General features: G+C 35.1%; 1 protein-coding gene and 1 long non-coding RNA gene across 3 annotated transcripts; one reads left to right on the top strand and one right to left on the bottom strand.

The window, feature by feature from the left end:
* LOC104724140 (serine/threonine-protein kinase CDL1-like) lies at positions 900-3,417 on the top strand. The gene is made up of 6 exons (XM_010442587.1): positions 900-1,684; positions 1,891-2,148; positions 2,248-2,426; positions 2,520-2,599; positions 2,695-2,842; positions 2,978-3,417. The coding sequence occupies exons 1-6, from the start codon at positions 1,060-1,062 to the stop codon at positions 3,329-3,331; spliced, it is 1,644 nt and encodes a 547-aa protein (XP_010440889.1). The 5' UTR covers positions 900-1,059; the 3' UTR covers positions 3,332-3,417.
* Positions 22,892-24,158, bottom strand: LOC104724139. Of its 2 annotated transcripts, none has more exons than XR_002034110.1 (5): positions 24,053-24,158; positions 23,896-23,948; positions 23,736-23,813; positions 23,582-23,664; positions 22,892-23,176 (listed from the first exon to the last, which is right to left on the bottom strand). It is a non-coding gene; the product is annotated as an uncharacterized LOC104724139 (long non-coding RNA). The 2 variants fall into 2 exon arrangements; XR_757529.2 differs by having other exon boundaries at positions 23,745-23,813.

The following is a 24,381-nucleotide window of genomic DNA, read 5'->3' as shown; positions in this document are numbered from 1 at the left end:
ACGAGCAAAAAACAAAAAAAAAGTTGTAAATCTCACTCTTCTTCACAGCATGAAATATCACTTACCATAACTTTTTTTTTTGTCTTCTTCATTCTCTTTGAATTTCTTACATATCTAGTAAATTCAATTAGCATAGTTTAGTGTTATATATACCAAAAAATGATTTTTTTCCTCACCATGTATAAATTCTTTCTTAATATATATAGTTTCATAGTTGTTGAACAAGAAGGTTCATATTTTATTTTAGTGTATTTAAATGACCCCAAAAAAAAACATAATCATGAACACCATGTAAAAACATATATCCCGGGCCACCGAACACCATGTAAAAGTTTTTACCTACATATGTCTACATTTCGCCACATGTACGAATTAAAACACAAGAGAATAAAAACTAAATGTAGTAACATTTGTGAATTTTTAAAAAATTTTATTTCGATAGTAACACTTGTGAAATTTTTAAATATTCTCTCTTTCTCTCTCACTCCTCCATTATTTCCGAGAACCATAACCTCGTGGGCTCTGTTCTTGTCCCCTTTGAAGATGAGCTAAACAGCCTTTACCCATATGACCCTAAAAAAAACATATTTTAAATCATTTATATTTTTCTACGTAAAAACACTTGTTTGATTGGTTTTGTAACGCTCTCAATTATTTTTACATTTTTTTTGTAACGCTCTCAATTATTTTAAAACTCTCAATTATTACTATTTTAAAAAAATCATTAATCATACCTAATTATTTTCCCCCTCTCTCTCCTGTTTTTTCTTGCTCAAGATCGCAACAACAACTTAACGGTAATACAAAATTAAAATTTGCTTCCACCTTCCACCACTAATCATATATTAATTAACTTAATTAATCTTCTTCTTCTTCATTTTCCCATTTATATACCTAAAAATAAAATATATATTCTCTCTTTCTCTTCCATCAAGCAAAGCTCTTCAAAAAGAATCATTTTTTTCAAAAGAGAGAATCAAAATTTTGCTTTTTTCTTGGTAATTGTGTTTTTTTTTTCTTTCTCTAGATCTGTTCACTGAGAGAGAGAGAGAGATAAAAATGGGTTTTTATGAGGGAGCCTCAGTTCATCCGAAAACCCCAGAAACTACAAGCTCAGTGAACATACCAATTCTCACTTCTTCTTCATCATCATCAGATCTTGATGGAGACAACAATGACAAGAAAGGAATCAAAACCCGTTTGAAAAATATGATCTTTGATCTGGGTTTAGCTTGTTTCCTTCCTCCTGTAACTGGATCAACCTCAACCGAAAACTCCGGCAGCAACAACAAAAATGGAGGCGGAGGAGGAGGAGGAGGAGAGAACAACAAGGCTTGGCTTTTAGCGGAAACAGCCCCGGAGAATATGAATCCTGATCCACACTCAGTTCACTCGTCGTTTAGGTTCAGTCTTTGTTCACAGATTGAGCTAGAGAAGCTGAAAGGTGAAGCGCCGTCTCTGTCTGCTTCGTCTTCTTGTCGGAATCTGTCTGTTTCCGGTGGTTCCACGACGGTTCTGATGGTGAATTTGGAGAATGGTGTTACGGAGACTACTGGTAATGCTACTGATGATTTGAGGTGGACGAGAGCTAGGTCGCTTGAGAAGAGTATCTCTCCGGTCGCTAATACTTTGGTTCGGTTTAGCTACGGTGAAATCGTTGCAGCTACTCGTAATTTCTCTAAAGGTAAAAAAAAAGACCCTAAAATTAGTAATTAAAGGTTAAATTTTCAAACCTCTTTGTTTGGTACATGTAATTTGGGTACAAATTTGAGAAATTTTTGGTAGGTTTTAGCTATTTGTTTGGTAAATACCGGGTTTGGGTCGGATCGGGTCAACCGTCCCAAAATGGAAAATAGTTTAACATTTTTGATTCAATGGTTTGTTTTATAGGGAGAGTGTTGGGAAGAGGAGCTTGTAGCTATGTGTTTAGAGGCAAAATCGGAATTTGGGGAACGGCTTTAGCAATCAAGAGACTTGATAAGGAAGACAAAGAGTCTCCTAAATCTTTTTGCAGAGAGTTGATGATTGCAAGTTCTCTTCATAGCTCCAACATTGTGCCTCTTCTTGGATTCTGTATAGATCCTGAAGAAGGTCTATTCTTGGTTTACAAGTATGTCTCTGGTGGTAGCCTCGAACACTATTTACACGGTAAGAGAAACCTTTTATCTTCCTTTGTGTTTATAGTTCAGAGAATGTTTTAACCTCTTCTTTAAAGACTGACAGATTTTGATGTTCTGTTTCTTATAGATAAGAAAAAGATGAAAGGGATTAAAGCCGCTTTTAGTTTACCTTGGTCAGCAAGGTACAAGGTCGCGTTAGGTATCGCTGATGCCATTGCTTATTTGCATAATGGAACAGAGCAATGTGTTGTTCACAGAGATATCAAACCTTCCAATATTCTTCTTTCCTCAAAGAAGATACCAAAGGTAAAGATAAAAGTTTTTTCCACAAAATGAAATGATATACTTGATGATTGGTGAGCAAACCAATAATGGTTTTGATGTTTTTTGTTTGTTCAGTTGTGTGATTTCGGGTTAGCTACTTGGACAGCTGCACCTTCTGTTCCTTTTCTCTGCAAAACCGTGAAAGGCACATTCGGGTATAGATCGAAACCTTTGCCATGAGTTGTTTTTTTTCCTCCTTTAAGGCCTAATTCTTAATGATCTAATCAGCTAACAAAAGTATTTCTTGCAGCTATCTGGCTCCTGAGTATTTCCAGCATGGTAAGATATCTGACAAGACCGATGTTTACGCCTTTGGGGTTGTGTTGCTTGAGCTTATAACTGGTCGGAAACCAATCGAAGCCAGAAGAACATCTGGTCAAGAAAACTTGGTTGTTTGGGTATGTCACATCATTCCCTTGTTAACTACTACTACTACTAGTATTGAATTTGTGATCTTATCGGGTTTGCGTCAAGTAAATTTAGGATTGTTTTGGAAAAAGACTTACTTAGCTCTTTTTTGAAATCCTTTATAGGCAAAACCGTTGTTGCAAAGAGGGATAGAATCCATAGAGGAGCTGCTTGATCCAAGACTAAAATGTACAAGAAAAAACTCGGTTGAGATGGAGCGGATGATCCGTGCTGCAGCGGCTTGTGTGATCAATGAAGAGTCCCGAAGACCTGGTATGGAAGAGATTGTCTCAATCTTGAAAGGTGAAGAAGGATTAGAACCAAAAACACATTCAAGCGGGAAAAATACAAATATTGCGGGTATGATTGACACTTATACACAGCTGCAACAGACCAAATCCGAGATGAAATGTCATCTTGATCTTGCGATGCTCGGAGTAACAGAGCTTGAAGATGATGATCATGTGTACGGCCGATGAAAAGATATCAAAGAGATGGATTAAAAGTGTGTAAATAGGGTATTTATGAAAAGTTTGAAACAGAGTTGTTAGTTTCTGAATCAGTGATTTGTTTTGCTGTGTGTACATTTGGTTTCGTTTTTTTTTTGTTTGTTTCCAACTGTGGAGAAAACCGGTTTAGGTTTTTATTTTTCCGGTTTGGTTATGGTGACAAAACCGATTCTCCGGTTTTCGTTTTCCGTTTTCAATATTTTTGAGCTTTTTTTTTTTTTGAGAAATCCATAAAAACAAAGATAATTGTTATTTATTTGATAACTGAAGGATAAGTGCGTTTTTTGTTATCGTGTATCTTATAAATTTACTAGTAGTTAATTTAATCCTAATAATTATTGTTTTCAGTTCACTTTAACTTTGTGGATCCTAATTCCTAAACCTAGTACGACGTTAGCGACTATGACTAGTATTTTTATTATAAATAGAAGAAGAAACTAAGCCTTGTATTGTAACATATATTCTGCAAAATCGATCGACCATTAGTGTTTTTCATATATACAAAGATGAATCGTTTATCGTTTCTCCTTTTTGTTTTCGCCTTTGACCTTACCATGATGAGTAACATAGCCTTATCATACTCAAATTCCGTGTGGATCAGGAACAAACTTCATGAAAAGAACGATCTCATAGTCCATTGCAAATCCACCAAACAAGATATGGGATACCACAGGGTGCTTCCAACAGGATCCTACAATTTGCGTTACAATATGGATGATGGGTTGTTTTGGTGTCATCTATGGCAAGGACCTAATTTCAAGCATCACCAAGTGTTTACAGTTGACTATAAAAACGTATGGGAAGCTAGAGAAGACGGAATCTACGTATGGGAAGCTAGAGAATATGGAAATCTCGGTCAGCCTGTGTTCTTGTTTGGTTGGGATGTTCCTTTGACCTCATCAAGAGCTTCCTCGTTGGGATCGAGTTGTCTCTCTATAAGCTTATTAATCACCTACTTGTTTTTGTTTTGTTTTATCTAGTTTTAGTTTATAAAATTCATATTCTTTTATGAATGTTTTGAAATTTGATTTTTAGTTCTGCTGGAATTTTTTTACCCTCGATATCTCCCAAGTGAACTTGGATTTTGTTTTCTTAGATTAATTTATTACGATTCAACATGCAAGTTCGGGCTTTGTTAATTTCCGATCGAATTATCCGAACTTAAAATAAAGTTCGTCCAACAATGGATGACACAAGTTTAAAGGTCTCATTTCATCATTAGTTTTAAGCTCGTGGTATGGCTAAAATCAATATTACTCGTTTTATAGCATTTAGTCTTGTTTTCAATTTTTGTTTTTCTTCACATAAAACTCCATTTGGTGTATCGGCTGACTAACAATAATCGTGTATTAATCAATACAATAATACTAGAATCTGTTGCTCTCCTTATCTCACAATTCAGCATTTTAGGCTCTTTTCAACTTGACATCTCAGTAAAATCATTAGCCAATAAAAATATTTTAAATAATACAACTCAACATGTCTCAACCTATAATAAGTCTCTTTTTTTCTATGTCATTTTTTCTCTTAAACTTGATCTTATTTTGTTGGGCTTAGTTTTTAAAATAAATGGGTTTAAAATAATTGGATGAAAGAATTTAATAGAATCTGATTGAATATATTTGAATACATGGCCTTGATTGGTAGTATATATCATAAGTGAGCATATATATTTTATAAGGCCAATCACGTTTTGTTTAGAAAGCATAAAGAAGCATAAAAGGCTTTTAAATGCTCCATAGCTCAATACTCATAAACGAAGCATTTCCCAAGCATAATGGTTTTAAAGTTATTAAAATACAATTTTACCCTCATCAATCACGGAGAGTTTACTATAAATGACATTCATCAATTCTGCAAGCGAGCTGTTTAACAAACGACATTCATCTTTGCATTCAGTGATTGAACGTATTTTTGGTGTGTGGAAGGCAAAGTGGCGAATACTTAAAAATGAGGCGCGGTATAGTCTTCAAACACAGTGCAAAATTGTTGTAGCAACCATGGCTCTTCATAATTTTATACGTTCATCAAGCATTATTGATGATGATTTTGAATAGTACGAAAGGATGGAAGAACAAACATTGAATCCTTTTGATTCAGATGACGTACCCGAAAACGAAAACACACGTTATGAACCTACAGGAGATGCATATATGAATAGGATCCGAAACAATATTGTAGAAAGTATTTGGGCTGCTCGACATTAGTTATTAATAGCTTTGAGATTAGGTTTTATATTTTTTTATGCTTACAAACTATTTTTTGTATTATTTTTTCATTTATTTTAATATATATAAGTTATTATTTCATTTGATATTATGCTTATAAGATGTTTTAATTTGTTTTTCAAAATAAATATTTTAAATTATTTCATTAGCAACAATGAAATAATAGCATACAGGTTATGCAACATACTGCTCATGCTGCATAATGTTTATGCTCTACTAACAATTGTTCCAATCAAAGCCATATACGATAGATTTAAAAGCATTCTCAAGACTTTCAAATCTTTTTTGTAAATTCTAACAATTACATTTTGCAACCCTTTAATAGAATAAAAGAGAGTTTTAATAGAATTGAAAATATATCAGTTCCACTAATTTCTCTGTTTCGTTCTTTCACCATGTTAACAAAAAAAAAAAGCAAACTGAGCATCACGAGCACACAACAACCTTAGCAGAAATCGCAGGCACCCAAAAAGCAAACACATTGTCATCTCTCGTTCATGAGAGTAAAGAGATCGAGCCAAAGTTTTTTTGTTGTCGTTTACCGTCGTTTTAGTTGAAGCCATCGTCATTGGTGTTTTGTTGACTCCGTCTTATCAAAAGAGAGAAACGGCTAGGAGCCTAGGACACAAAATCTCCTTGACTGGAATAGGAGAAGTGAGGTATCATGTAGGGATGTCATGAGTGAGGCTTTGATCTCGTCAATATAAAAATGAGAGAAAACGAGATGTCAGGTCTGTGATTTCTTCTATGTAGACTGATTCGGTTGAACTCGAATTATTGCAGTAGAATGAGAAAAAAAACCTTATAATATTCATAAAACGTAAATCTTTTCTCACAATTTTTCGAACTGAAGAATATAGTAAAGATATAAATCAAATAGAATCAAATCATCAAGAGAGATATAAAACTTGTAGATTCGTAAACAAAATTATTTTTCGATCATAAGGTGGATTCATCAATGGCAAGGGACAATTCTTCTTATTATGTACCGCATAGAACAGACCCAACCGCCGTAATCAATCGTCTGGTGATTGTTAATTTTAGTTACAAACACATATAAAATTATCCAAAAATAATAAAAATTAAAACAAAATATAAAACAATTTCGGGGTAGCGCGGATACTATCCTAGTCCTAATAATTATTGTTTGTACTTTTGTGTTTTCTCATTGGGATTGAGTTGTATCTCTTTAAGCTTATTAGTCACTTCCCTGTTTTTGTTTTATTTTATCTAGTTTTGTTTACAAAATTTATTTTCTTTTATGAATTTTGGGAATTTGATACTTTTAGTTGTGTTGGAAAATTTTACCAAGTGAACTTGGAGACTTTATTTTCTTAATTTGCGCCCTAAATGATGATTTTTTTTTTCTTTCTTAGATTAGTAATATTTCCAAATTCAACAAATGAAAAATGTGTGTCTATATAGAAATAAAATTTTAAAATTTACGGACGTGTTGTATTAACTAAGGAAAGTATAGGCAGATTTTAGTAGTTGTTTTATGGGTGCGTGATAAGAAAAGGAACACTTCTTCTTTATTATCTGTAAACGTAACAATACAATTGTAACCAGAGAGGTCTCTAGACGCAGCTAGACATTACCATCTCCCTCAAAGTCTCATACAACTCTGTTTTACACAACTAACATAACCGTCTAACAGTAAATTCACAATCTTTTATATGGAAATTGACTAACACGTGCAAACCTCCTTCTTGCACGTGTGCCTCAAGCTTTTTTCTTCCTTCGTATATACACTCTATGTGGCTTATCAGTGCGCAGCGTTTACCTTAGATTGGTGTGTGATATTCTCGATATTACCTTGTCAGCCACAAGTTCTATTGTCTTAATAATGTGGTCACGTATATTGGCCTATTGGGATGGTGTTTCAAACGTCGATCTATCATATTAACAAACGATTCAGCAAAACATACTCGTGGATTGAAAAGATTGTTGCTGGAGAATATTTTCCATACGGTTTTTTTTTCCCCATTGGCATCCTTCACAAATGATGTACGGAAAATTTTCTCTTGAAGCTCAACTGTGGTTGGATCGCCACAAGTGAAATCTGTGAAGCATATTTTGTGAGGAAAAAGAGGTTAGGCAAAAATGGTGTGAGCCGAAGGCGTGAGAGCCTATATTAATCGTAAAAGCCCATTTACATATTACTAAAAGTCTCTTCCCATCTTTTCAATGTGGCATCTTTCTTCACAGTGATCAATGAGGAGCCTAAAGATCAGATATTGAGGAGTTTGACTCAATCTTGAAAGGCAATGAAGGACTAGAGCCAAGAACACACTCAAGCAAGAAAAACACAATATTTTGGGGGGTATGATCGATACTTAGAGCATCTTTATTGGCAATATTCAAGAGAGATGTCTTAAACGTTTTTTAATATTATAGTACCTGTAGGATAATATTAAAATGGATCATTTTAATTCATAGTTTCTGGATTACCGATATGTGTGTACGCTGGTTTCGTTTTTTTTTCTTTTTTGGTTTCCCGTTGACACTATGGAGAAAACCGGTTTATTATTTAATTTTTGGTTTGGTTATAGATAGAAAACCGATTCTCCGATGTAATTTCCGTTTTCAATATTTTTTAGGCTTTTTTTTCTTGAGAAATTTGATAACTTGTTATGGCTGACTGTAATTATCCTCTACCTTTTGAATTTTTGTGACCACGTAATTGAAATATTAATAAGTTCTAAAAAATTGCAATTTCTCAGTCTCATAATTAACCCTAAATGGTTGTCTTTTATATATTACCTTTGAGACTATGACTATAGTACGTACTTATATTATAAATAGACAGAGGTGAACCTTTTATCAAATTAAATCGTTCAACACAAGGAGATGATATCGATGAATCGTCTATCGTTTCTCCTTTTTGTTTTCGCTTTTGGCCTTACAATGATGAGTAACACAGCCTTATCAGACTCAAATTCCGTGTGGATCAGAAACCAACTTCATGAAAAGAACGATCTCATTGTCCATTGCAAATCCACGAACCGAGATATGGGATACCATAGGGTGCATCCTGTATGATGAGAATGTTAATTACTATTGATTGAGTGATTACAGATATATATAGTGAGATACACAGAGACTAACTAGGGATTACTAAATTACATGAATACCCTTAATACTATGTGATACATTCTTTACACACCCTCTCAAGATGGAGGGACCTTGGTGACTCCAATCTTGGAACAAGCATGAAGAAACGACTTTCGCGGTAGTGGTTTGGTTAAGGCATCAGCAAGTTGATCCTTAGTCGAAACATGGGAGACTTTCAGAGCACCAGACTGTACCTGACCACGAACAAAATGATAGTCTAAAGCAATATGCTTCATCCGGGAATGAAAAACTGGGTTGGCACTCAAATAGGTGGCACCAACATTGTCACAATATACAACAGGTGCGGTGGGAATGTGGATGCGCAGTTCACTGAGTAGGTTACAAATCCACCTAATCTCTGTAGAAGCATTGGTAATAGCTCTATATTCGGCTTCAGTGGAGGAACGAGCAACACCATGTTGTTTCTTTGAGGACCAGGAGACTGCTTGATCTCCAAGATAGATGACATACGCATTGGTGGAAACATAATTAATCATCTGTACACCAGCCCAATCTGCGTCAGAGAAGGCACGGAGGACAGGAGCATTGTTGGAGGGTAGGAGAACACCATGGGTTATGGTTCCAGCGAGATAACGGAGGAATCTTTTGGCCGCTTGCCAGTGATCACTGGTTGGGCGGTGCATGAACTGTGATAGTCTGTTAACAGCGTAGGAGATGTCTGGCCTTGTGAAAGCTAGATACTGAAGACTGCCTACTACCATTCGGAATTGAGAAGGATCACTTAAAGGAGTACCAGAATGGAGAAGCAACTTTGGTGAGGCAGCCATCGGTGTAGAGACACTCTTCGATTCCATCATATTGTCTTATGAAGCAAATCGGTAATATACTTTCGTTGCATTAGGTGAAGGCCACATTTAGTGCGAGTGACCTCAATGCCAAGAAAGTAGTTGATGTCACCTTGATCTTTCAAAGAAAAACGAGCAGCGAGGAAGTCAATCATACTTGTAACGGCTGCAGTATTGTTGCCAGTGATAATGATGTCATCAACATAGACCAACATATAAAGAAGAATGGAACCATGGCTGTATACAAATAGTGAAGCATCCGCATAACTTTTTTGAAAACCTGATTGAAGAAGAAAGCTACGAAGTTCCATATACCAAGAGCGAGGGGCTTGTTTGAGGCCATAGATGGCCTTGCGGAGCCTACACACATGATCATGCCTGTCTTTGTCAACAAATCCCGTGGGTTGATCCATATAAACTTCTTCCTCGAGTGTACCTTGCAGAAAAGCTTGATTAACATCAAGTTGTCGAATAGGGCAGTGATTACTCTCTGCGTGACCAAGCACCGTACGAATCGTGACTGCTTTGACAACCGGACTAAACGTTTCTTTATAATCCAGTCCATACTCTTGGTGAAAGCCTTTAGCTACGAGACGTGCCTTGTATTTGTCGAGTTCACCGGACGGTAAAATTTTTGTTTTGTAAACCCACCGACACCCAACAACGTTCTGTGTAGGTAACCGGGGAACTAAATCCCACGTTCGGTTAACCAGTTGACCATCATATTCAGTTGACATTGCATTGCGCCAACGAGCATCACTTATGGCATGGTTATAGTTACGCGGTTCTGGAGCAAACGCTTTGCGGTGAGTAATGGCGAGACTATACTTTGTGTTGGTTTTGTGGATGTGATTCTTGCTTCTTGTCATCATAGGATGCGTAACAGGAGGCAGATTTTGATTTTTTTGTGGATTTTGATTTAAAGGAGGATTTGGAAGGGGGACCGGAATAGGTGGTGATGGGGGGTCAGGTAACGGTGTAGAGCGAGGTGAGGAGGTAGGACTCAGTGGGTGAGGACTACCGGATGCAGAAGACAAAGACGTCGGCGTAACAGAGACCGACGAGGATGATGCAGGAGAGGGCAACAGATGAAGGCAATCACGTAAGTGTGTCGAGCCAATGGGCCTTTGGATGGTGGCTGAAGCTGATGTAGTTTGATGGGCTGAGCCAGTGGGCCTTTCATTGGTAGGTAAAGGGGTCGAGGTTGTGGATTGTAATTGGGCTTCGCCAGTGGGCCTTTGAGTGATAGGGAAAGAAGAGAGTAATGTCGGATTAGGGATAGAACGTAATACCTGAACTGAAGATTCCGGCGGAGCAACGGTGAGACGTGGCTGGTGAAGAACCTCGCTGGGGGCGGGCACAGTTGCAGGAGAAACCGGAATCCAAGTGGCCATTGAAGGGTTAGCTGAGGACACAAGTGACGGCGACGACGGTGAAACCCGATCGTGAAACGGAAACCGAGATTCATTAAATTGAACATGGCGTGAAACAAAGAGCCGGCCAGTGGAGACATGAAGACATAAGTAGGCACTCTGTGTAAGAGAATAACCTACAAAGACACAAGCTTTGGATCGATCTTCAAGCTTATGTTTGTTGTACGGACGCAACCATGGATAACACTCACAACCAAAAATTTGAAGCTTCTGATAATTCGGAGCCACACCAAAGAGTTTATAGTACGGCGTTTGTTGAGCAAGGACTGCAGTCGCAAGAGCATATGGCCAATAAGTCTTGGAAGAGACGCTTGGGAGAGAAGGGACAAGCCAGTTTCCACAATGTGTCGACGCTTTCTCTCGGAAATGCCATTGTGTTCAGGTGTGTGCACAGGCGACGTAAAATGAGAAATACCACAACTTTGAAGATAGGACCGCAAGGCGAGATATTCACCACCGTTGTCAGAATATAGGGTGATTATCCGAGTGTTAAAGTGGTTTTCAACCAAAGCTTTGAAGGTAATAAAAATTTCTTTGACCTGAGATTTGTGTTTAAGAGGATAAAACCAGGTGTATCTAGTGAAATGATCTACGAATATAAGATAGTATTTGGAATTTTCAACAGCTGTAACAGGGGCAGTGCCGGTCCGGTGAAATCCGAGGCCCAATACGAAAAAAGAAAAAAGTTTAAGGTTTTTTTCTTTTTAAAAAATAATATTAGCTGATATTTGTTTTGCTAACTATATGGGACCTTCACAAATTTTTATTTATTAACTTTTTTGATTTTGAGACTTTTTGCTAATTATGGAAACTTTTTTTTGCTAATTTTGATATTTTTTTCTAATTTTAAAATCTATTTTATTAATTATGTAATATTTTTTAAATTATGTAGCCTTTTAACTAATTTTTGGATTTTTTTGGAGCTTATTATTGGACATTTTAAAAAATGATGAGGCCTTTTTACTAGTTTTGGGGGGGTTTTGAGGCCTTATTATTATTTTTTTTGAAAAAAAATTCCTGTAAAATAGGCTTCGAAATGTTGAGGTCCAATACGAATGTTTCATCAGAATGGGTGAAGGGCCGGGCCTGAACAGGGGAAGTCCACACATCAGAAAACAAATACTGAAGTGGTTTTGTAGAGACAATAGAGGTTTGAGCAAAAGATAGTTTGTGACTCTTATTAATGTGGCAATCAGAACAAAATAAAGATGTCGAAGCAGAAGTAGCAACAGGAAGTTTGAAAGCTGAGATAAGGGAATTTAAAATGGGTGGAGAGGGATGACCAAGTCTTGAATGCCACGAAGCTAACGTTGTCTTAGAACTCGAAGAAGCAATGAGAGCCGTAGGCGGTGGTGACATGACTGGCCATTCATACAATTCATTCCTGGTTTTGCCTTGAAGAAGAAGTGCCCCCGAACGAAGATCCTTCACCTGAAAATGAGCAGGGAAAAATGCAACCGACACTTGATTAGCGTTACAAAGACGGTAAACTGAGATGAGGTTCTTATGAAGATCAGGGACATAAAGAACTTTATGCAATCTTATATCTCGGGAGAGAGAGGGTAATAAAGTGGAACCAGTTTGCTGAATTGTAAGAGGAGAACCATCGCCGATGATCACATCGTCACCACCAGTGTAAGGTTGATGAATAGAGAGATTGCCAAGATCGTGGGTCATGTAGTGTGTCGCCCCACTGTCCATGACCCATGGATCACGACCATACGAACCTCCAATAGCGAGATTGGCGCGAGGCTGCCACGGCGTGAACGGACTGGTAGACGACGACATATAACCATTGTTGCGATGTTGGAGTTGAGGACACCTCCTTGCTGAATGACCTTGAACATTACAGAATTGACACTTGCCAAGGTAGGGACGAAAGTTACGTCTGTGTGTATTGTTGTGATTAGGCTGCCACATCGAAGGAGAAGTGTTATTGTTGCTGACCTTGTTATTGTTTCGTGCAGTGTTGTTGAAGCGAGGAGATTGATTGTCGCGATGAGTAGCAACATTGGCGGTGATTGGAAGGACAAGAGAAGCAGCTTTAGCGAGAAGTTTGGCTTCATGATTGAGGAGACGCTCATGGACATACGCAATGGAGGGCGAGACATCTCGGCTGGTAACCTGATCAACAATGGAACGGTATTCTTCTGGCAAACCATCAAGAATCTGTTCAATCTTGTCATCATGGAGGACATGGGCTTCCAAGCTTGCAAGCGTATCAAACTTGGTGGTAAGGCTGCGAATATATTCATCAATGGTATTGTTACCTTTGGTTGAGACCTTAAGTTGATCCTTCAACTGACGAATGTGACCAGGCTTGGTTTGGCATAGATCTCGGCAAGAGTGGTCCAGATTTCAGCAGCGGTGGTGGTCTGAGAGAGAGTGGTTTGAACGCAAAGAGAGACCAAGCCAAGTAAGACACTGTAGAGTAACTGATCGTGTTGTTGCCACAGTCCAAAGGCTGGATTTGGAGCATCAACACCATTGGTGGTGATCATCAAAGGAGGTTTGGCAGTGGAACCATCAAGATGGCCAATAAGACCATAACCAGCGACAAGAGTTTTGACCTGCAACTTCCACATTAAAAAGTTGGTGTCCGTCAGTTTGGTGACATTAGTCATGTTGACATTGAGGAGATGAGAGCTGGTGATTGGAATCTAGGGTGTCAAAATGGGTAACCCGACCCGACCCGACCCATACCCACGTGGGTATGAGACTTTCGTTGGCGGGTTCAATCTGATCCATTTATTGTAATGGGTTGAATTTATATACCCAAGCCCAATAATAGAAAACCCAATGGCTAAATGGATTATATGGGTTACCCATATATAAATAAAATAAAATTAAATAATTAATATTCAATACATAACATATTATATAAAATAGAATTATAAAACCAACCAAAATTTTCAATCTTAAAATAATAATATCTAGATATTAAAATAGAAAAAACATCATAAAATTCTAAAGCCAAAAATCCATAAAACCAAAATAAAAAAACCATTCTTTAATTTAAATAAAAACCATTCTTAATTAAAAAAAAAACACTTGAATCTTCTTTAGATGATCCAGTCCGATTCTTTAACTTCATAGTCTTCATTCTTCATCTTCCGCTTCATTTTCTACAAATTATTTGGGACAAATAATCAAATATTAGAAACTTGGCTATAATAATAAAATTATAACAATAATTTTTCTCTCTGTATATGAAAAATTTACCTTTTTCATCACCTGTAAAACCAAATAACCAAGATCTAGTGCAAAGTAAGGCTTGAACATGCTTAGGAAGAAGTCGACTCCGGTATTTGTTAAGAACACGAGAACCAATACTGAAAGATGATTCTGAAGCTACTGTAGTAATAGGAATACTGAGCACATCCAATGCCATACGTGATAAAGCACCAAATCGATTACTATTATCTTTCCAGTAATCCAAAACACACATGTCAGGAAAATTCTTCATCTCTAATTTTGGTTCATCCAAGTAAATATCCAAGAGTGACTTTCCCTCATCCGAAACATTAGGAGCATCATCCAAATCAAACAAGTCCTACATTATGCCAACGTCAAACATGTTATCATATGACTAATAAATTATTAATAAAAAAACTATGAATATTAAAACTTATGTCATCAAATTGTTCTCTACCACGTTCAGTGGAATGATGATGAGAAGAAGATGTCGTTGCAGAGTTCGTGGGCATCGGAAACTTGCACATGTATTCGCCAAACAACGTAGTCATTTTATCTCTCAAATAATTTACCTTTGCTTGACAAGTACTTGGATCGAGCTCATCGTAAAGACGGGTCAAGAGCTTAAACTTCATTCTAGGATCAAGAACAGCACCCATTGCAAGTATAACACTGTATTGTTCCCAATACTTATCGAACTTAATCCGCATTCTACAAGCCATCGCTTTGATAAGCTCATCACCGTTTGTTTCATTCTCTTTCAGCAAACGCTCAATCTTCCACACATGCCCAAAATAGAGATTAGATGTAGAGTAGCTTGTACCTGACATTAGTGTGGTAATCTTGTAGAATGGCTTCAAAATGTCACATATTTTTGATGCTCTTGCCCATTCTTCATTCGATGGACAACTCTTGTAGCTTTTATCAACCACCCGAAATCTATTAAAAGCTCGTTGATATTTTAAAGCTTTCTCGAGCATCAAAAAAGTTGAGTTCCATCTAGTCTGAACATCCAGAGACAAAACTACCCCGTTGCCACCTTCTACGCATTGCTCGAACATAATCCCTCTTGATTTTGAAGCTTTGACATACTTGACACTATCTCTGATCTTGGTTAAAACACTACTAATAATCTTTAGTCCATCTTGCACAATAAGATTTAGAATGTGCGCACAACATCGAACATGGAAGAATTCACCTCCACATAACAAGTTGTCATCCAAATTAAGCCGCTCTTTTAGTATCTCTTGCATTGTGTCATTCGCTGAAGCATTATCTAGAGTAAGAGTGAATATCTTTTCTTCAATTTCCCACTCTTTGAGACAATCATGGATTTTAGTAGCCAAAGCATCGCCGATGTGTGGAGGAGGTATGTCACAAAATGACAAGATCTTGTTATTCAAAGTCCAGTTTTCATCAACGTAATGGGCTGTCAAAGATATATAACCTTCACCAGAAATTGCTGTCCAACAATCTGAAGTTAAACATATCCTACTCTGAATCCTTTCCAACTCTATCTTCAGCTTATTCTTCTCACTCCCCCAAGTTTTAACAACGTCCATCGCTGCTGTGTTTCTAGTGTAGTAGTTGTAATCTGGATTTAGATACTGAAAAAACCCTCTCAGCTCTTCATACTCAACAACAGCAAAAGGAAGATCATGTCGAATTATAACCCTACTGAACTTCTCCCGAACAACACTTTGATCAATCTTCAATTTCCTAGTCTTTCCATCTGCATCAGTTAGTACATCAGCTATATTCCGATATTTTGCCTTCTTAATGCATCTCAGATGATGACGCTTCATAGGAGATGCTCCTGTGGTAGATTCAAACACAAGTTTATCACCACAATAGTTACACTGAACTCGATTCTTGTCATCGGCACCTTTTCCAATATGTGTAAAGTGTTTCCACATTTTTGAAGTTTTTTTCCTTGGTTTACGAGATTTTTCTTGCGGCTCACCTCCAGCTTCATCACCTAATGATGGCTCGTTGGTTAGATCAATATCATCATTCTCATCCATCATCATCTCTTCTTCGTCAGCCACGTTTGACTCCCAATCATCCATATTATCTGTCTAAAAAATATATATATATATATTAGTCAAAGTTATTAGCACGGCATGGGTTTAGTTCAGATAAAAAAACATGCATGGGATTAAATATGAAGTTATAATATAATCTATCGGTTCCAATACAAGGATGAACACAGGAAGCCATTAGCCAGTCTATTTTGTTTTTACATACATCATAACAGATTAACATGCATGTATAGGCACAAATATTATTAATTATAATCTAGTAATATTGCAATTACATACCCTTAAACGAAGACGTTGACATGCTTTCGAATTCGGAATCAGATGACAAGAATGAATAAGAAAGTAAAAAAGCAAGAAGAATGAGATACAAGAAGCAACTTATGAAGGAAAGAGAGAATGACAGCTCCTATTTATAATAGTAATACATGAACCTTTGCCGGAAAAAAAATTAGTAATACATGAACGAAAGAATAAACGCTTAACATTTATTTTTAGATCATTTACATATATATATATATATATTTTTCCATTTTAATTTTCAGCAAAAAAAGAAAAACTTCACATTTACTTTAGATCATTTACATATAAATTATTATTTACTTTTTTTTGTTTTTACCAAAGAAGAAAACTTAACATTTATTTTAGATATTTTACATAAATTACTTGTAAGAAAAAGATATTTCACATATTAATATATACATATATATATTATACATATTATTTTTGTTTTTTCTCGATTAACCCATTGGTTACCCATAATCCTAATGGGTTTACCCCGATAAACCCACGAACCCGTTGGACGAACCCATCAAAACCCATTTATTTATATGGGTATAAAAACTTAACTCATACCCGTTAAAATAATAGACAAACAGGGTAAACCCATAGGTTTTAACCCATTTTGACATCCCTATTGGAATCACGTCGGTCATTTGGGGAGCAGGGGAATTATCGTTAGGAGCAGACATAGCAGCGGAAGAAAAAGAAAAATTTGTTTAGGTCTTAGTATCGATGCTCCGATACCATGTATGATGAGAATGTTAATTACTATTGATTGAGTGATTACACATATATATATATATATATAATGAGATACACAAAGACTAACTAGGGATTACTAAATTACATGAATACCCTTAATACTATGTGATACATTCTCTACACATCCAACAGGATCCTACCATATGCTTGTTGATGCTGATGAAGACGAGTTTTTTTGGTGTCATCTATGGCAAGGACCTAAGTTCAAACATCACCAAGTGTTTGCAGTTGACAATAGGAACATGTGGGAAGCTAGGGAAGACGGAATCTACTTATCGCAGATAGAAGATTACGGAAATCTCGGTCAACCTGTGTTCTTGTATGGTTGGGATGTTCCTTTGACCTTGTCAAGAGCTTCCTCGTTCGGATCTAGCACTTGTATCTCTTTATGCTTATTAGTCTCCTTATTATTTTTGTTTTATTTTATCTAGCTAGTTTTGATTCTCTTATGAAGTTTGGAATTTGATTTTAAGTTGTCTTCTCCCACGTGAACTTGGAGAGTTTGCGTTAGTTTTTCCAACATACAAGTATTGGATTTTGTTGGTTTTGGATCGAACTAACCTAACCTAGAATAAAGGTTCGTTTAGATCGGGTGAGTATGAAAAGAAGAAAAAATAGTAAATCTTAATAAAACAAATTTTAGTTTTATAAAAGAAAAAAGCTAAACAAAAACCATATAATGACTTTGTGCTCGTTGCGGATCTTAAATCAAATAGGATTCTAATATATATCCGAGTTAACCAACTCAAATATTTGTATATATATGCATGTAAAAATAAATATAAGGAATTATTTTATCGAGAAGAAAATTACACTAACTGATTTTTGCCTCAACAATTTACTATGGTCGAGAAAAAAATAAACTAACAATAAAATAAATTTGCTATTAAGGCTCAAGGACTAGACTAAAAAAAATTGCAACTCAGTTCTCAGATAAGTCATAACCCTAAAGTTAGTTATTGTTTATTACCTTTGGGACTATGACGACTAGTTTAATATTATAAATAAATAGTGAGAATAAAACTAAACCTTCCAACATTCTATATCACTAGTTAAACAAACAGAGAATCGTCTATCGTTTCTCCTTTTTGTTTTCGCATTTGGCCTTACCACGATGAGTAACACAGCATTATCATACTCATACCCACAATCAACATGGATCAGAAACTTACTTCACAAGAAAAACGATCTCATAGTCCATTGCAAATCCACGGACCAAGATATGTGATACCATAGGGTGCATCCAACAGGATCCTACAATTTGCTGGTTGATTGTGATTATGAGGAGTTCTTCTGGTGTCATCTATGGCAAGGACCTAACTTCAAGCATCACCAAGTGTTTAAAGTTGACAATGGAAATGTATGGGAAGCTAGGGAAGATGGAATCTACTTATCGGAAATAGAAAATTTCCACAACCTCGGTCAGCCGGTGTTCGTGTATGGTTGGGATTTTCCTTTAATAAGTTTATTAATCTATTCCTTGTTTTTTTTATTATTTCTAGTTTATTTGGTTCTCTTCTGAATTTTGGAATGTGATTTTAAGTTGTGGTAGGTTTATTTTTTAGGTTTTTAGACATACAAGTGTAGGATCTTATTGGTTTGGATCGAACTACCCAAACCTAATAAGTTTGTTTAACAATAAATAGGCCTAGCAATGGATCGATAATATTTTTCTAGATTTGTTTTGATTTACTCAAGAAGAAGATAAGATAATGATTAATTTTAATACAATAAGTAATTTAAAAATTAATTACGAATTTCAGTTGTATAAAAAAGGGAGTCAATTTGATGAATAAAATTTAATATTCATACAAAAAACAAGAATTTAAACTTTATAACCAAAATACTATTCTGTTTCATAAAAAGTGTCATTTTGACACAATGCACACAAATTAAAAAAAAAATTGAATTATACATATACCCTTATCTAGTGACTAGTTTATCATTTAAATTTAATAAAAAGAGCTTTAGATTAATGGTAAATTAGAAAATTGATGTAAAAAACCACATTGGAAATATAAATTGACAGTCTTTATGAAACAAAAAAACTCTAGAATGACTCTTTATGTGAAACAGAGGTAGTAAATGATTAATTAGTTAAAATATTTAATTTAATAAAGAATTTGAAGCCCATTATGAGGAATCTTTAAAGTACCACAATTTCAGGTTATTTTCCCAAAAAAAAAACTATTATTAGTTATTTAAAAAAAATTACCATGAAAGTATTATTTTTCTACAAATATCACAAACACAAAACTTGATTTTTTGGGTTTGGGTTGACTATTATGGATTTATGGTATAGTTTTCAGGGTTTGGGTTCAATACGTAGGATTAAGGATTTAGTTTTGAATGTTAAAAGTTAAGTTTCAGTTTTAAGGTATTTTTTGGAAAAATATAATATTATTTTTGAAAAATTAAATTAACAATGGTAATTTTAGAAAAAAACTATTTTAGTGGTAGTTAATTATTTATGAGAATTTCTATTAAATTAAATATCCAGAATAATCCTTTAAATTAAATATTCAGAATCTTTTATCCTATAAAGCACAAGTCACCTGTCCAATATATAATAGTAATATGTAATATATAATTCGAAAAAAAAAACTATATAGTGTTCTAAGTGTTTTGGGGTACCTTATGTTTGAGTTTTCAAGTAGAGAGTTCAACATATAGATTTTGGAATTTATAGTATCATCCTGATTTTATGTTTAATCTACAGATATAAATTTATACAATTTTATAAGTTCGTGTGGAAAAAGTAGACTATTTTCTCTTTAATTTATTTTTGTAAAAAACTCATTATGTTTTCGGTTCCATCTTCTAATGGAATACGATAACTTCCAAAACAAAATACCCACTCCTAGTATGAATACAAGTTTCTTTAAATATCTAACTTATATCTGGTGGTATCAGTAGTGTTCAACCTCAAGTTATACGCTTAATCATATAAAATACCAAGCATTAAACAAACGATTAAAATTTGAAGTACATCCTCATAACCAATCATAAAAATTGATAGTATATCTTTAATTTGGTATAATTTACCACACTAACTATTTCGAAACGCAAAATAATATATCATCCTTTTTCCAACCAAAAATGCAAGAACGGTGTTCATGACCGTATTCATGACCGTGTTCATGACCGTATAGTTATTTTATAATCTAACACAACAAAGCTAAAAAATTATATTTTATGTATGTTCATGACCATCCAGAAACTATGATTTTCAACAAAACTAACATTGAAATTCAAGTTGTGCGTTTAACACAAACAAACAACAACAACAACAACAACAAAAATAAATTGAATGGTAAAAATGGAATAGATGTATACGAAAGGCTACAACTGAATTTTGACATCAATCATAAAGAAAAGTGTGATTAAAACAAAAGGCACATAACAGAATAAAGAAATACACATTGCATTCTAACTAAATACACCATATAATTCGATAGATTTCCAAACGCAAAGACTAAGAGACCAAAAGATAGGCACTTGTGTTGTAAAAAGATTAAGGCAGAGAGTACAACAAGTGGTAAAAACTAACATAATAATCATACAAGTGTATGATGAAAATTTTGAGAATGTCAGTTCACATGTTTGTACCGATCAACAAGGATTGAGAACATAACACGAAACAAATCCATTCATGATTTAACAAAAATACTATCATAATCTGCACGAGTCTCAACTATGTTCATCTATTTCGTAAAACAAGAGAATTTCTGACATTTTCAGTTAGTGTATAGATATAGTAAACACTCAAGCCAAGGGGTATAAATTATAGAATCTAACACAGTATTCATTAGAGTATAATGCAGAATTCCATAATGTGATTTCACATGCTTACAACAATCACCAAGGGTTTAGAGCATAACGCAAAACAAAGACATTCAAGATTAATATTATTACCATAATTCAGTTAGTGTATAGATATAGTAAATGCAGAATTCCAGTTTCACATGCTTAGAACAATCACCAAGGGTTTAGAGCATAACGCAAAACAAAGACATTCGAGATTCAATAATATTATTACCATAATGTGCAGTACTATCACAGACATTTAAAAATAAGTAACTACAGGAGATCCCAAGATGCATCTATTTCATTAAATGAAAAAAGTTATTTATACATACAAACACCAAAACAGAGATATTAAGTATTTTCAACACACAATATAATGTTTTAAAAGCCAAAGTAAAATCAACCTTTACTCAGTGGATGATGAAAAATCCTAGGATGTCATTCACATGTTTAAAACAATCACCAAAGTTTTAGAGCATAAGGCAAAAAAATACTTTCAAGGTTCAAGGAACACAAACACAATCTACATAAGTTAATCTACGAGAGACTCTACATCCACTATATAGAATAAGAGAGCTTATGATACACAAGCACTGAGACATAAAGAATAGTAAAATTAAAATACACAATGTGCTCATCTAGAAACGCAAGCAATTTTTATGATTTTCAAACTGAAAATAATACCTAGTCTCTCGAATTGGAATATGTTCCCAACTGCGTCATCATTAAGAGTTGATAAAAGCACCAGAAACTACCACTTTGGAGTTCAGGATGATGTATGTGTCTTTCACTTGTGATTTTCATATACTAATTACAAACAAGTTTGGAAAGCAGTTAAACAAAAATAAAAAGGTTTGAAAGAATATATACCTATCAAAAGTCTTGACAATCTGAACACCGTAACTTGAGAAGCACATACCTGAAAGGAAAAGAAAAAAGAATTTGTTAGTCTTCATTTTATTTGAATGTATATACTTACCTCGTAGGGCTAAACTTCTTTAAGTCGTACGTTGGTCCAAGTTCTGGTCATTTTTACCATCGAACAAGTCACAATCTTGTCTTAAGATTTCTTCAGTCCGCTCAATCCAGCATATCGCAACTCATTTCCTTACATGCATGCACTACCCTTCCAATGTCTTTTGACTCCTTTGTCTTATGGTTTTCAGAACTCTTTGGTTCTTTTATGTCTTTGTCTTAGGAATCATTAAGCCGCAAGGTCAGTCATTCATGTCTTATGGTTTTTATCAGCCGAGGGTACCAAACTTTGAGAACTCTTTGGTTCTTTCTTCATGTCTTATGGTTTTTACCAGCCGTGGGTACCAAACTTTGAGAACTCTTTGGTTCTATTATGTCATTCATGTCTTATGGTTTTTACCTGCCGAGGGTACCAAACTTTGAGAACTCTTTGGTTCTTTCTTCATGTCTTATGGTTTTTACCAGCCGAGGGTACCAAACTTTGAGAACTCTTTGGTTTATGTCTTTTTTCTCAAGACTTATTTAGCCGTTGGATAATCCAACAAAATGCAACCTCTTTTCCAATTCCCAACATGCATGCACTACCAAGCCAACAGTCCACGATCCACGATTTTGCTCGGGACAATGTTCCCAAAATAGAATCTGACAGAACACTATTAGATTAATGTCTGTCAATGATCTATTTTGGGTTTAAAAAGAAAACAAAAACAAACATCAAAACTTAAAAGCCCCAAAACTAAGAATCCGCAGACCAAGTAACTAAAACCAAAAACGGATATGAGTTTATTAAAGTGAAAAACCAAAGGAGTAACCAAGAACACAAAAACAAAAACCAAGAATCCGCAGACCAAGTAACCAAGAACACAAAAACAAAAAACAAAAATCTTGATTCTAAAATCAGAATGATACAAAAGTCAATTGCTTAAATAAAATAAAAACAATAAATCCGAACAGAAGTGGACTGATCAATTGTACCCCATTTGATTTCAGTCCTCAAAAACTTGAAAACACAAAAAAAATAACAAAAGAAAATAAAAAAAGAAAGGAATTTACCTTGTACACGTGAAACTGGAGTTGAACAGTTTCAAACTCACAAACTAAGAAAAGGAGTAGGAACAACTGGTACCTTAGTGCTCATCTCTCATCTTGACTCCTCCACTTGCGGTCTCAAAACCTGCAAGAACATGATAGATAAATCAAAAATGAAAACGAGACAAATCCTAGTGACTGAAAAATGCCTTTTCTTCAAACAGAGAGCTAAGCTTGTTAGCCCCATTACGTGCTTTACAAATCATTGTATCATAGTTCAAAGAACCTGATTTAGTGTCATCTCTATAATCAGAATTACATGACCATACACAATGGACAAGTTCGTCTCTGTAAAACATTAACTCTCTTAGTGATGATACAACGCAATCAAAGCCATATAATAATCCCTGCTAAAGAATAGAGTTCTCACTAAGTGAATAAAACATTTGAATAAAAAACAGTTCAATAAGCTCCGTAGTAGTACAGAATCAAATCAATTGGCACAAAAACAAATTACACACGAAGCGAGGTTCAGAGGAAGAAATCTAACCATGAGGAGGAAGAAGAAACCAAGCCGCCGATTAAAATAGTTTCGTGCCGAATCAAACCAAACAGAACAAACAAACCCTAGATCTGTACAACATAAGAACAATTAGTCAATTTGAAAACCCTAAAAACACCAAGAGAGGATCAGAGGAATGAACCTTAATTACCAAATAATCACGACGGAGAAGAATCCTAGCCGATTGAAATAGTCTTGTGCTTGAATTAACCGAACAGATCTGTAGAACACAAGAACGATTAGAAAATTCAGAAACCCTAAAAAAACACACACACACAGAGGATCGGAGGAAGAAACCTTACCAAATCACCACGAGGAAGAAGAAGAAGCCCAGTCGATTGTCATGATTTCGTGCCTGAATCATATCAAAATCAAAACCCTAAATCAATATAAGAACAATTACACAAAAATTTATACAAATCCTGAAAACAAATTAGCGATACAGATTGAAATACATACTAATCATAAGATTACTCAACGTGAATCTCCTCAGCAGTCGTCGAATCGAAGCATTCTTCATGCGAAAACCCCAGAAGCGAGAAAAAAAATTGGGAGAAAAGAAAAATTTAAGCGTTTCTTTAACCCCGGTATCGATATGTAAGTATGTATATCGGCATATCGCCGACATAACGCGTTTCTTTAACGGTTACTTTTGTATATGGATCGACCGTTGATTCATCATATATTTTAATCTAACGATTCTGCATTTTTCACGATTAAAAATAATATAGTATTTCTTTTTAATAGCTGGCAATATAAACAGCAAACACAAAAGCAAAAGCATTCAT

This window comes from Camelina sativa, chromosome 11 (genome assembly GCF_000633955.1).
Source record: "Camelina sativa cultivar DH55 chromosome 11, Cs, whole genome shotgun sequence".
NCBI classification, from domain to species: domain Eukaryota; kingdom Viridiplantae; phylum Streptophyta; class Magnoliopsida; order Brassicales; family Brassicaceae; genus Camelina; species Camelina sativa.
The sequence above is the reverse complement of the archived record's forward strand: the minus strand, read 5'-3'. Positions and strand labels throughout refer to the sequence as shown.

Bases quoted from the DNA above. Each gene is read 5' to 3' on its own strand.
- LOC104724140 (XM_010442587.1), top strand. From the start codon at position 1,060: ATGGGTTTTTATGAGGGAGCCTCAGTTCATCCGAAAACCCCAGAAACT. The intron at 2,427-2,519 runs GTAAAGATAAAA...TTGTTTGTTCAG, and splicing joins CCTCAAAGAAGATACCAAAG to TTGTGTGATTTCGGGTTAGC. The intron at 2,843-2,977 runs GTATGTCACATC...AATCCTTTATAG, and splicing joins AAGAAAACTTGGTTGTTTGG to GCAAAACCGTTGTTGCAAAG.